The 15,162-nt window shown below is 40.2% G+C and overlaps 1 protein-coding gene across 1 annotated transcript in view; it reads right to left on the bottom strand.

Annotated features, from left to right (window-relative positions):
• The window catches only part of aoc2 (amine oxidase copper containing 2), a 105,471-nt gene that overhangs the window by 64,091 nt on the left and 26,218 nt on the right, over nt 1–15,162 (bottom strand). Inside the window, exon 2 of the mRNA XM_012858012.3 lies at nt 12,086–12,204. Within this exon, the coding sequence (XP_012713466.3) occupies nt 12,086–12,204 (119 nt within the window). The remainder of the gene's footprint in view (nt 1–12,085; nt 12,205–15,162) is intronic.

The following is a 15,162-nucleotide window of genomic DNA, read 5'->3' as shown; positions in this document are numbered from 1 at the left end:
ACCTGTCCAGGAGGAATGAGCCCCCACCCCCACGACCCTGTGTGACGTCGAGCCGCGTTTCCCCATCAGTTACGGCTTGACATCACACCGGTAGTGAAAAGCCAGTATAGAAAATCGATGAAGGATGGGATGTTACATTTTTTTTTTTTTGCGATTCACTGTTTTTTATTTAAGAACAAATTCCCAAGTTGGGACACAGGAACTTTACAAAGTCAGTCATCAATACCCACCCGCCCCACCCCAACCTTAGATACAAAACACATGACCCATTAGGTCATAGAAAAAAAAGAAATATATATATATATATATATATATATATATATATATATATATATATATATATATATATATATATATACATACAGCAAGTCTGAAACTCCCTCTGCAGTTCTTTTCCACATTTGTATTGTTGACACTCTTGCCCCATGGATTCTTGCAGTAGACAGTTCCATCATTATAACATCTTGAAAGTATAACAGCCATTTTTTAACAGGAAGCCTGTGTGGGGGGAGCCATCTCTGAACAATTAGTTTGTTTGTTGCTGTTAGGCCTGCGAGCAACACTTTTCGCTGTTTCTCTGTACATTCAAACTGTGAGTCGTCATTCAGTAACAGCAAACTTGGTTGTAATGGAATCTCTAATTCTAATAATTCAGACAAATTCGAAGTCACCCTTTCCCAAAAAAATCTTAACCTCTTTACAATCCCAAACCATGTGTTTATAGGTACCTGGAATATCCTTATTGCACAGACTAAAGCATAAGCTGTTTGTGTGTTTCACATGAAACCTATCGATAGGCGTCCAGTATGCCCTGTGACAAAACTTGAAATGAATCAGCTGGTGATTGGGGTTCTTTGATGCACTGAAAACATTATCCCATACCCCTTTCCACTCTATAGAATTTGTCTCTAAATCGCTTTCCCACTTAGCTACTATAGGAATGGTAGAGTAGGATGATTTCAAGAGCCATCGATATATAAAGGTGACAAATCCTCTTTGTAGAGAAATCAGCAATTTATAGATGACAGGGTGAATTTGGACATTTGAGTCCCATGGTACCTCATAAGCACGTAGGGCTGATCGCAACTGAAGATAAATAAAAAATGATGACTTAGGAATATCAAACAACTGACAAAGGTTTTGAAATCTCATCAGTCCATCCCTATTATATATATCGCCCAGCCTATGAATACCATAAGAAGCCCATGCCTGAGATTGAAAGGGCACCTTTCCAGAAGTCAGACCATAATTAATCCAGATAGGGGTGTGCATGTGTGCTTTCTTGTCACATCTGGCCTGTTTTTCTATTCCTCTGAAATTTCTAATTGTATACTGTGTTATAGGACCAAAATCTATATGGTTGTTTTTAGACAAAGTCGAGAATAATACATCTTGAAGCCTTATAGGATGCATCAGGCCTTCTTCAATCTCCCTCCAGGAAGTTAGTGATAATGAGTCTAACCAAATTTTTAGAGGACGCAATTGGAAAGCTTGATGTTACAATTTGAAATTTGGTAGTGAAAGTCCCCCATCGTCCTTGGCGTGTTGTAAAGTGGAGAAGCGTATTCTAGGATGGTTCCCATCCCATATAAACTTACGTAAAACTACATCTACTCTTTTCCAATAGTCAGTTGGAGGTGGCAATGGAACCATCATGCTAATAAAGTTAATTCGAGGAAGGACATTCATTTTTACTACAGATATCCTAGTTTGTAAGGAACCTGACATTTTGCTCTGAGTGGCAAGCTTCTGCTGTAAATCTTTGAGTATTGTTTCATAGTTACACTTGATCATTTCAGAGAGTGACGTCCTAACATGTATGCCTAAATGAGTCAACTCTGATTTTACAGGGATCATAGAGGGTATTGCAACCTTCTTGGCCATGTTGTTGAGTGGCATTAATGCAGACTTGTCCCAGTTAATTTTATAACCAGTTATAGCCTCAAATTCATCAAATACGAGTAGTAAGGCATTGAGGGATTTCTGTAAATCTGACATATACAAGATAATATCATCTGCAAACAAAGATATCACGTGCCTTGATCCTCTGATTTGAATAGGTGTGATAACCTGATGTTTGAAATATTGTGCTAGTGGTTCAATTGAGAGAAGAAATAAGGCAGGAGAGAGAGGTGATCCCTGACGTGTTCCTCTTTAAACTGCAAATGGATCAGAGTGTAAGCCATTTGTGCATACCATAGATGAGGGGTTTCTATATAGAACTTTGACCATGTCTATAAACTTGGATCCCAAACCAAATCTATCCATGGCCATCCATAAATAATCCCAATTGATTGTGTCAAATGCCTTGGCCGTATCTAGAGATAGAGCTGCAAATGGGGAATCTGCCTCATGAGAATCATGAATAATATGGGACAAACGGCGTATATTGTCCGCAGTTAAGCGTCCCTTCATAAACCCTGTTTGATCAAAATGTATAAGCTTCCCCATATATTTATCCAATCTTAAGGCCAGCGCTTTTGAGTACATCTTCAAGTCAGAGTTTATTAAAGAAATAGGCCTATGGTTGCCACATTCAGTCTGGTCTTTGCCTTTCTTTGGTATCAGACATATGAGTGCACTATTCACATGATCATGAAAGTGACCCTGGTCCACCGCAGCGTGTATGGCCTCCAACAATACTGGGCCTAAGCTGTCCCAAGACTGTGATAACAATTCTGGGGGGATACCGTCCGGTCCAGGTGTCTTCCCTCTGGTCAGACTTCTCGCAGCACTAAGAAGTTCCTCCATCGATATAGGTTTACCCAGTTCCTCAGATTCTGTTTGTTCCACACAGGGCATATTTAAAGCATCCAGAAACTTATGACATCTGTCGATTTCAGATGTTCCATTAGGAGATTACAAGTTTTGGTAAAAGGACTGAAATTATTTATTTATTTATTTATTTATTTTGGATCAAAAACTAGTTCTCGTCTGGGTGATCTAGTAGACTGTATGGATGCATATTTCTCACACTGTTTTAATTTCAATGCAAGAAGTTTGCTTGGTCTACTGTCATGGAAATATTAATTCTGCTTAACTCTGTGTATGAGGAATTCTGCTTTTTTTCCAATATATCATTTAATTCATGTTTAGTTGCTGTTAAACTATTTTCTACTGACCGGTGTTAAGAAAAATAAAATATCTTAGTGGGGGTTGCTGAGGGATGCAGAGTGTCTCCCCTCTCTGTTGCCGGGTAAGATAACATGCAACTTTAGTTTTATGGCGGTTAGGTCATTGAGGCCTGACCCCGTACTGGGAAGAGCAGCCCCTTTGTTTGAGAAACAGATATCTTACAGATTACCCCTCCCTCCCTAACTTAGAGGAGGACAGACACTGTAGAAAAAGGATGTCTTGGCAAAACTTACTTCAGACAGACTTCTACATTGCGCTGTGAAATCACCTGATAATGGTGAAGTAAACTCTGTCTCAATATTTAATTTCTATGAATTATATATGCATATTACAATGTTTTACGTCTGATCAATGCTTTTCTCATTTATTGTCAAATCTTAAACCGGGGTAGAAATGTTTCATTTAGCAAAAGAGTAGTATTAAATCTCCACCTTGGGGATTTTGTAATTTTGATTCCATAGTCAATTTTGATTTGAAGAGGATTATGATCAGATATTGTCATAGGTAAAATAGAGCACAAAAGCACAGCTGGGCTAAGAGAATGTGATAGGAAAACATGGTCAATTCTGGAATAAGTTTTGTGACTAGAGGAGAAAAAGGTGTAATCCCTGACATCTGGGTGATGTGAACGCCACGCGTCAAAAAGACCGAGGTTGGCTACAAATGCATTTAGGTCACTAGATGCCTGATGTTGCACAGTAGACACTACATGAGAGGATCTGTCTAATTCGACATCAAGCACTGCATTCATGTCACCTGTGACAATCAGCTCATATTGGAAAACTGATATCAGGATGGCTGAGAGCCAAGGGAAAAATGAGGCATCATACACAGGAGGCGCATATATTGAGGCAAAGGCGATTTTCTTCCCTTGGATTGAAGTGTAAATTAAGGATAAACGACCCAAGCCCAAGTCATTCTGATACGTCATTGTTTTCTCAAAATCACGTTTCAGCCTCCTAGTTTCTGATTGAACGCGGTCCACTTTCTCACCAAGGCCTTTCATCGCTGACATATGCTCCACCAAGTCCTTTTGCAACGCATTAACCGAGGCTTTCACCCCTCCAAGTTCGGTCTGAAGCACCCTCTCCACCATAGCCTACATTCTGGCCTGTTGTTGCTCAAGTGCTAGCAGGATAGCGTCATTGTCATTAGCATTAGCGGTCGGCTTTAGACATTTCCCGCTGGGAGAAGCACTCGGAGATGAAGAATGGGTCTTGTTTTTCGACATATTTAGGCGCATTGAAAATGCATGGCGGAGGCCTTATGTTATGCACCTAATAAGGATTTCTTTATTATTATTGTTTATTAATATTCCGTCACCGTTAATACAGCCCGAACCGTAGGGTCTACCCCCACATACTAGATATCGAAACGTTCGTCTCGACGCCGCGATCAGGGCTTTTTGTACTTGACGCCATTTCGACTTACGGTTGGAACACAATTCACAAAAAAACACAGAAAAATGGTAATTTTCAACCCTCTACTGTGTTGTCATGCTTTCACCTACGAACATCGTTTAGCTTCCAGTTTGTAGATATATCTTTGAACTATTCAGAAGTGAAAACGGAATGTGTGTATCTTTTATCGTTTTCTCATCACGCCATTTTCAGTTACCATGGTGACAAAATTCTCCAAAAAACACCAAACTACTCGCTCAATTTTCACTCTACGTGCACAAATTATACATCAACACGTAGGTATTTCTGTCTGGATTCAGGAAATGTAACCCTCATTGGTGTAGGTCTTTTAGATTTCTTGCAAATCACCTCAGACCGGCAACAACCCCAAAGTGAAACTTATGCGAAAAAGACCAAACAACTTCAGCCTACTCGCTCAATTTTCACTCTACGTAGACAAATTATACATCAAAACGTAGGTCTTTTTGTCTGGATTCAGAAAATGTAAACCTCATTGGTGTAGGACTTATAGATTTTTTTCATCACGCCATTTTCACCTACCGTGGTGACAAAATTGTCTAAAAAACAACAAACAACTTTAGCATACTCGCTCAATTTTCGATCTACGTGCACAAATTATACATCAAAACGTAGGTATTTCTGTCTGGATTCAGGAAATGTAACCCTCATTGGTGTACGATTTATAGATTTTTCGCAAATCACCTCAGACCGGCAACAACCCCAAAGTCAAAGTTATGTAAAAAAGACCGAACAACTTCAGCCTACTCGCTCAATTTTCACTCTACGTAGACAAATTATACATCAAAATGTAGGTCCTTTTGTCTGGATTCAGGAAATGTAGACCTCATTGGTGTACGATTTATAGATTTTTTGCAAATCACCTCAGACCGGCAACAACCCCAAACCCTCCCCAAATTGAGCTGTAGTTGTTGGGATTTTTCCATGCAGCAGAGAGCCAGCCAGGGCCGGTCAAAGCCATAGGCGTACTAAGGGGCTGCTTGGGCCCTCTGGTGTAATGGGGGGCCTCAAATTTTTTTTTTTTATTTTTTTTTTTTTTTTACAAGTAACAATTAAATAACTTGAACAATTGATATAAATGAATGATGATAAATGAATTTGTTTAATTTATTTAATTTATTTTGTATTCAGAAGTTTTAAGAAAACATTAAATTATTTATTTATTTCTGTATTTATTTTTAAATATGGAAGACTTGGTCCTCCATACTCCAGGGCTCAACAAGAGTTCATCTAAAGATGTTTTAGAACTGATTGGTTACCTTTAGTTTATATTTCAGAAGGTTAGTTATAAGTAGAGTTATGTGGTTTTATGTTTTTTGGATACAATCCGGGTTAGCACCCGAACATCCCTTTCAGACAGCTTCCTCGTGCGTCCACAGTTAATCCTGTTGGATGTGGTTCATCCTTCTTGGTGATATGCTGACATTACCCTGGACACCGTGGCTCTTGATACATCACAAACACTTGCTGTCTTGGTCACAGATGCAAGGCAAGGGAAATTTATTTATATAGCACAATTCAGTACAGAGACAATGCAAAGTGCTTTACATGATTAAAATATAGCAAAATAAATGCAAGTAGGAATAAAATGTAGATAGAAAATAGAATAAAAGCAAGTAGAGATAGAATGTAGAAACAAAGAAGAACATTAAAAACAGTAAAACCGTTTAACTAGAACAGTCAAAGGCAATTTTAAACAAATGTGTTTGTAATCTTGATTTAAAATAACTCAGGCTTTCTGCACTTTTACAGTTTTCTGGAAGTTTGTTCCAGATAAGCGGAGCATAGGAACTAAATGCTGCTTCTCCTTGTTTAGTTCTGGTTCTAGGTATGCAGAGTAGGCTGAAGCCAGAAGACCTTAGTGGTCTGGATGATTGATACACTGATAACAAGTCTGTGATGTATTTAGGTGCTAAGCCATTTAGGGATTTATAAACTAACAGAAGTATTTTAAAGTCTATTCTCTGAGATACAGGGAGCCAGTGTAAGGACTTTAGAACTGGGGTGATGTTCTCTACTTTCTTAGTCTTAGTGAGGACGCGTGCAGCAGCGTTCTGGATCAGCTGCAGCTGTATGGTCCACTTTTTAGGCAGACCTGTGAAAACACCGTTGCAGTAATCAATTCTACTAAATATAAACGCATGGATTAGTTTTTCCAGATCCTTTTGAGACATTAGTCCTTTAATCCTGGAAAAGTTCCTCAGGTGATAGAAAGCCGACCTTGTAACTGTCTTTAGATGCTTTTGGAGGTTCAGGTCTGAGTCCATCACTACACCAAGGTTTCGGGCCTGATCATTGGTTCCTAGCTGAAGCGACTGAAGCTGTGTGCTAACTTTTGATCTCTCCTCTATTGGTCCAAATATTATTACTTCAGTTTTGTTTTTATTCAATTGCAGAAAGTTTTGACACATCCAGCAAGATGTGCACCAACAATTTGTCCTCCTTTGAACTCACCCATGTCACCCATAATGTTGTGTGCATTGCAATCTTTTGAGCAAAACTGTGCTTTTACCCTGCTAATTGGACCTTCACACTCTGCTCTTATTGGTTCAATGTGCAATTAATGAAGAATAGCCACCAGGCTGGTCCAATTTAGCCATGAAACCTCCCACACTAAAATGAGAGGTGTTTCAGTTTCATTGTCAAACTCCTGTATATAGTGTATTTCACTTACTGAATTGAGTTACTGAAATAATTGTCTATACTTTTATTTATTAAGATTTAATTCTAGTGTTTATGTAAGGCAGAGGTAACAAATGTAAACGTTACGACCTTTTGTTTGGACCGTTTTTGCCTTTTCTTCTTTCTATTAAAAACGGCTCTAAGAGAAGATGTGGAAACAACGCCCCCAAAATGACACTTGTGGCCAAAAAGTGTATTATGTCAGTAGTGATTTAGGACTACCGTAGCAAATGAATGGGAATCGTTGACCGTCGGCTGTCGCCAATTAGCTCATTAGCTGCGTCTCAGATCGATATCACAGTTTGCAGCTCTGCAGACGCAAAGTTTTCTTGGTCGGCAGGTTTTGATGAAGACAAATCCTTTTCACTCAGAAGGTTTGATTTAAAATCCCCAAGCGATGAGAGCCTACGACCAAGGAACTCGGAAGCTTTGCCTTTGACGGTCACGCCCACCACCAGGCGGGCGCCTTCTTCAACTTCTTCAGAAGTTGAACGATTCTAGTTTAGACTGTTACTCCTCTGCCGTCGATTAATGTAAAGTTGAAAGACAAAGGGGGCCGTAAAATTGACTAATTTTGGGGATTTGTGAAAAGCCTAAAATTCTCTGACCATCGCGTTTGTCGGTCCCACGTGACCTCTCGAAAAGTTTTAAAGTTTTTAAAAAGTTTAATAAAATTGCTCAAAGGTTATCAGAAAAAACATCACTTGCTTTTACATATGAACATTTTTAATTAGCAAAATGTTAATGTATTTCATAAAGTTAAATATTGTTGAAGGTCATCTTGGCTGCAGTACTGTCTGCCTGGCAGGTGTTTTGGGGTTGGAGTAAAATGAGTCCATAGATCCACAGACAGGTTGCTTTTTCAGCGGTTTCTAGTACGACTCGCTTCTAAAGTGTCGCTTCACATCGCGCTCCACTCCGTGTAAAAATGAAAAAATAACTTCATAAAAACTCTCTGAGAATCTGAGAATCACCTCTGGCCTCTACCAGTTAGAACCCATTCTCCAGTCCATGCTGTAGCTGCAGTTTATTTTTTTAATGTAGGTTCCTTAATCTGTACACATCAAAAGTGTCCTGTTGCGCAGCGGCTCATCTGTTGGAGCTGCTGTATATTGAGCTCTGACTGCAGCTCTGCCTTCTTTGGTTCAGAAAAGCGCAGGTGAAATTATTTTGTTTTTTTACTTTTTCCAAAACAGACCCAGTCAAATGCAGGACATTGTTTCATATCCTAACCCTTCTTCAAAAAAAGCGGCATGTTAAATTAGCCTGAGCTAGAGCGTTACTTTTCGAGTTTTAAATAAAACGTAACAGCGAATATTAAGGCGGTCCCTGGTTGGTAGCCGGGTTTATCAGCTAAGTTGCTGGAAGCCAGTGAATAAACGCTGAAAGGCGACATGGCCACAGGTGGAAATAATTCATTAATTAACTGCAGGAGCAGCGACAGACACGCTTACCGATAGAAGTTGTCAGATGTTCAATCCGCTCCACTTCCTGACTTGCTGGTTTGCATAAACCCAAAGAAAACCTTTGACCACCACTACTTTCATTCATGTATCTGAACATACAGTGAAAACGGCTTTTGTTAAAAAGAAAAGCCATCCTAAATAATCACATTATTGGGTTGTATTCTGGATATCTGTGTATCTTTCAGTCTTTTCTGATATATATTTGACATAAATTAACACTGGAGACATGGTAGAATCACACAACTGTATTTGGAAGATTAAGACAATGTTACATGCTGAACTTAGGGCTGGATCTTTTCATATCGTCCAGGATCAGAGCATCCAGCACGTCTCTGCCCTGTTCCTCAGCAGCCCGTGGGACACCCAGCATATATATTACATGGTATCCCAGCCCTTTAACGCTTTGTATGGACGGCTTATCGTGTGTATACAGAAAACAACATACCAGTATATATCAGATAGAGCTAATATTTTTAACATTAATCCATGGCTTCAAGCAACCTTATCTTGGTCTTCTTCAGTGTTCCCTCTAAACTGCACGCATGCGCAATCGCGCACTGCATTAGGATTCAGCGCACACAGCAAATCAATGCTGCACAGTAAATAAAATCCAAACTGAACTGTAAACAAAATAATAATAAACTAAGTCATTTTGCACCATTTTGCAACTCTGGTGAGATGGTGTTCCATGGTCCCACTGTGTGCGTCAGGTGCTGATCGGAGCACACCACTGATTGATGGGTGGGGCAGACGCCTTTGCGATGTGCATATTTGTTCTTGTTTCAGAAACAATTACTGATCTACCCTGAGTAGTTCTACCTCACTTTGTCATACTCTGTGTTTTTGGTTTCACAACAGGAGATATCAATCAAGTAGCTAAACATGCCGTCCAATCAACTCTGAGTTGAAAGCGAGCCCGAGCATGAAAGAAGCCCTCCTCAATGGAACGCAAATAACATGATTTACCATAGCAACGGCAGGTAATAAGAAGCCTCAAAGAGCGCATTTCCCGCGACTGGAATTAGACATTTTTAATGAAGGCATACAGAGAGTATTAAACTATAAGAAACAATGCTTTTGCTGAGGAAAAAACATGTTGGCGGCAGATAATTGTTGAAAAAGTCAATGCATGAGTGATATGAGAGTTATTTGATAGAGAATTAAAGCTGTTTTCATTCAACACAAAGGGGGGCGGGGGAAAGCACTGATTAGGAAAGGCATTGAAAGGACATGGCAGCAAATCATGATGAAGTTTGAAAATACGGTTTAATCCGGTAAGATTAAGTTATCCATCCATTTTCCTACACACTTATCCCTGTTAGGGTTGTGAAGGGTGCTGGTGTCTATCTCCAGCTGTCAATGGGCGAGAGGGTACACCCTGGACAGGTCGCCAGTCTATCGTAGAGATTAGGTTATAAGTCTTCTCATGTTTAACCATACTCAACTAAAGCATTAATTGGCTATATTTAACATATGCAATTAATGATTGGATGGTGTGAGTTATTGAAATAACTGATATGTTCATCTATTTGCCAGCATTGTTCACCCAGCCTTCTAAAAAAAGAGTTGACACAGATTGTCTTGTAGGTGTTTAATTTGTGCACACCTCACTTTATATTAATCATATAGGCTATATGTATATTTTCAGCTGAAGTAAAGGTGGTGTTAAGTGAAGAAATGTGCCGTAGCCCTAACAGTGTTGGGTGAGCTGAATATATGAATGGAAACTAAAATATATGAATGGAAAATTAGAGCTGGATGTGGCAACATTTGATACTGAATAAATTATTGTTTTTATTCTGTGTAGTTCTTTTAAAATTCTTGTGGGACTCTGACTATGGAACAGTGTAACAGGAACATTCCTGACAGGGCGACATACAGCTGCCTCTGAAAGATTTTGTGCTCCTCCCATGTTATTAAAAAACTGCCGCCAGTATAAAAACAAAGAGCAGCACAAAGAAATTGTTCAGAACTGAGAGCGACCCCTCGTATTAGAAAAGCAATGTGCGGCTGAGAATATTGAAATAAATCATCTGATGACCCCAAAGCATTCACCATTCAAACACACATTCACACCCTGACAGTGGTGAGCTATGTAAGCAGCCACAGCTGCCCTGGAGCAGACTGACAGAAGTGAGGCTGCACAGCACCACATCCTTGTCCTAAAGCTTACTGCAGAAAATGTAAATAATTTAATGGCAATAATGGCCTACACTGACATAAAACATACTATACAGATCTTAAAAAAAAAATCCGACATGTTTGTCTTTTTCATGTAATCGGGCTAAACCAGTTTTATCTAAACTAATCTAAAAGAAAGTATTACTGTAACTGGATTCTTTTAATAATCTGTATCTTATTATAATCTCCAGTTTTAGACAGGTGTAATGTAGCCTCAGTGTGCACGTGTGATATTTGTCCCAGAGGTCAAGTGGATGTTCAGAGAGTTTATGTGTTTGCTCAGACACAAAAAATTAGGGGGGACTGGTGGAGCAACGGGCAGCGCAACCCATGTACAGATGCCTTAGTCCTTGACGCGGTCGACCCGGGTTCGACTCCGACCCGTGGTTCTTTGCGGCATGTCTCTCCCCCTCTTCCACCTTCAACCCCCCTTCCTGTCAGCCTACTGTGTTAAAAAGTGAGCCACTAGAGCTGCGAAAAATCTCCAAAAAAAAAAAAAATTAGGGGGAACATTGGTCTTCTTCATCTGCTCCAATGCTTTGTCAGTTCTCTCCAGTGTTTCTCTTCACTGTCAACTCGTTATCCCGGCTTGTCAACCTACTCTGTCAGATAAAAAATAGCTCAGTTGTTAGCTAGCTTGTTAGCTAAGCCATGCTACGGTTTGTTACTGTGTCCCATCAACATTTTGTCACGTCACCTTTCTGTTTCAGCGCTTGCAGCAGTGACACCACCCATATTTGCAGCACATGTAATTGTAATAGAAAACCACCCAAGGCGAACTGACCCCTTGTGTACCATCCTAAGTAGGTTCTACTGGACAAGTGACATTATATTAATGTCCCCATCTCTAACAGCAACCAGTCAACAAGCTGTGGCCAAGTGAAGGAAAATCACCTAAATCTTCTAGTGAAAAGACTTAAATGGGTGCTAGAAAACGTTTCTTTCTTAGAAGAATTTCTGGGAAAACAACCATTGCATCAACTTAATTAATTTTTAAAGGTAGCACTATTCTAAAACAAACCTTTGAAAAAGGTTACAATCATCATTATACCTGGTGGTGACATAAACAGCCTATAAAGGATTTACTATAGCAGCTAAAAAGACTTGCTAAGCTTAAAAACAGTTGTTATTACAAGTATTACTAAAATAGAAGAAGAAAAGCAGAAATAAATCAGGACAGACCTGTTCTGTTTGGAGCTGTTTTTCCAACAGCTGAGGTACCATTGCATGTTGATCAGGCATCCAAGGTAAAGAAACATTGACAAACTCCATATCTTTGATCTGGAACACATTCTCCACACCTGCAAAGGAAAAAGAAACATTGTAACAACATTCTTTTAGTATATATTTCTCTCTCTTTATTTATTTATTTTTTTACAGGTTTCAAATGTTATTTGAAATAACAGAATAGACACAGTGACAAAATTCAGGTGCATCAAAGCGGAAGGCAAATGGAAGAATGCAGATAGGCAATGGTAAAAAACAAAAAAATAAGTGACGCCGGACTTCGCCACATGGCCACACCATCCAGCCAAAGATCTCACACAGATCTTCAACAGATCACTGAACCTGTTAAGTTACCTCCTCCTTCTTCCAGAGGCAGAATATCAGGAAGGCCTGTGCCTTGATGGTGTGTCACCATCCAGTCTGAAAATCTGTGCAGATCAGCTAGCCCCCTTTTTCATACTGATTTTCAATAGATAACTTGAACTGTGTGAAATTCCCTCCTGCTTCAAACGCTCTACAATCATCCCCCCAAAAAACTCAATTTCTGGATAAATGAGAGACCTTTCACCCTTACATCTGTAGTGATGAAATGCTTTGAAAGACTGGTGTTGGCCCATCTGAAGGACATCGATCACAGGACCCTTGTTGGACCTTGTTGGACAGTTTGCTCATAGGGCTAACAAGACAGTGGATGATTCAGTCAATTTGGGACTACACTACCTCCACCAACATCTCAACATTCCAGGGGCATATGAAAGGACCCTGGTTCAAGTAACAGTGGATCACAAAGGTTCAGGAGTCAGCAGGTTAAGCTGAGGAACTTCACATCCAGCACCTGGACAGTTAGCACTGGTTTCCCCCAGGGGTGAGTGCTCTCCCGACTGCTCTTTTCCTCTATACCAATGACTGCACCTCAGAGGACCAAATCAATTGTTGTGCAATCGAGCTATGATGAAAACTCATACTGAGTTGGAAACAACAAGATTAATGACACTTTTACAGGCACCAAGGAACTGCCCCCCTTAGCAGGGTGCCGCTAATATGAAACCAAGCTCCCACAGACTTAACTTCCTCTTTGCCTGTGGACCGTTGAGGAGAGAGTCCGTGTTGGAGAAACCAGTCACCCATGCGAGCTGCATGGGATTCAAAGACTCACAAGCATCTCCAGCGTCGACCAAGCTGAGTAAAGTCTGCTTTCTGTGAAACTAACATCATAACATCATAAGTAAACCAATGGTAGCCTGTCTAAGCTGTGCAGGAGAAAGTTGACCTGGGTTTGGAGCCACTATCCACAGGAGCAGCTACGCCAGCCAAGCAGATAAGAGGGCCATGCTGCAATCCGGAGACCTGCCTAGGACCCGCAGCCATTTCCCCATGGGTACGTTTCGAGGTAGCTACTGTGGCTTTCCCTTGTAGCAGCGGTTCCCGAACTTTTTTAGCCGCTCACCCCCTTCAGTATCCCAATCGGGTTGACACACCCAATTGGGTTGTGTTGTGCAGTTCTCACTTTGTTAATTTCGTGTACCAGCTTCTATATCTGGGTCTGACTCACAATTTACGCCTCAAAATATAAACATGAAGAAGTTTAATTTGATTTGTGTCCGATAACGAGCAAGTGAGCGAGAGAGAGAGAGAGAGAGAGAGAGAGAGAGAGAGAGAGAGAGAGAGAGAGAGAAAACACTTTGGTAGAGCGGCACAGAGTAACAATAACAGAGCAATCCATAAAGATGTTATTAAATCAGAGAAATAAAAACTTTCACAGCGGCTACATCCAGCAGGTAGACACGCCCATGGTAACACAACTCAGCTCCCAGCAGCTCCACCACCTGTTGCCGGTTTCCCTGTTCGCTCTGAGTACACGCTAAAACCGCATCTTTAAAATTAACTGCACCTGTCTGAATCACAATAAAAAGTATTGCAGCTCTGTGCGTGAGCATAGTCAAGAAATCGCGTCTCCCCCATCCCTACCAGCAGCTGAGACTGCAGCAGTGTGGCCGTGACATGGTCCTCAGTGCTTGTCGCCGGTTCAGAGTCACAGCACCATGAGCAGCGCTGTTTGTAGGTGCTGCGAGATTAAGATTTTTTCCCCTCTATTGACGTAAACAACGTGAAGCGAGGAGAGAGATAGAGAGAAATTTTCTCATTACCGCTTGTTTTCTTCTCCCGGATCCGTTGCAATTCTCTCGTCTGTTGCCTCCGATTCCTCACTCTCTCTTATTTCCTCTCCTCCTTTATCACTAACCTTAGATGCCTGCCTGACAGTTTCCTGGAATTCACCCAAATGAGCATTTCTCAAGAATGATTGAAGTAGAGGCCAGAAGCTAGGTGCGCATACACAGCACAATGCGTAGAAGAAGATAACTTCCTCTATATTTCATCTTAAAATTAAGCATAGAAGAAGACTTTTTCTAAACAAATAGTTTTTTGTGTCAATACATTTTGTTTATTTATTAAATTTACAGTTTTTGATTTTAATTTTTACATAGGAAATGTTAATTGTTTATTTACAAGTCTTTATGGTGTGGGGAATAAAATCCCCTTAAACCGCCATTAAATTTTTCACCTTGCGCACTCCCTAGTGGCAGCTCGCGCACCCCCAATGGGGCACCACACTTTGGGAATCCCTGCCTTAAAGTAATTCAACTGCTTCCAACTGGATGCCCAGAGTGAACAGTTTGACTCAAACATAATGGTTGTTTTAGTTTCACTCCACCATCGTTTGATAGTGCTATGAGCGTTATTACAGCATTAATATGGATATGTTTTGTATAACTTTAGGATTAGCTCATTTAGTGATCGATCACTACGGCGACCCCTAGCTTCCCAGAGCCATAATCACATTAATAAAATCCAAAGTTACCGATTTTTACTAAGCAAATCATTCTTTAAAATGTTAGATTTTTTATCAAATAATGTTTTGTTTAACTCAGGATTTGCATTGCGAATGGGTTGAAAGACATACCAAATGTTCTAAATTAGTTAAGCTAATTTAACCTCATTTAACATTCTTGAAAATGAACTTAGGTTCTTTG

Source organism: Fundulus heteroclitus, unplaced genomic scaffold (assembly GCF_011125445.2).
Source record: "Fundulus heteroclitus isolate FHET01 unplaced genomic scaffold, MU-UCD_Fhet_4.1 scaffold_139, whole genome shotgun sequence".
NCBI classification, from domain to species: domain Eukaryota; kingdom Metazoa; phylum Chordata; class Actinopteri; order Cyprinodontiformes; family Fundulidae; genus Fundulus; species Fundulus heteroclitus.
Note: the sequence above shows the minus strand (reverse complement) of the source record. Positions and strands in the feature narration are given on the sequence as shown.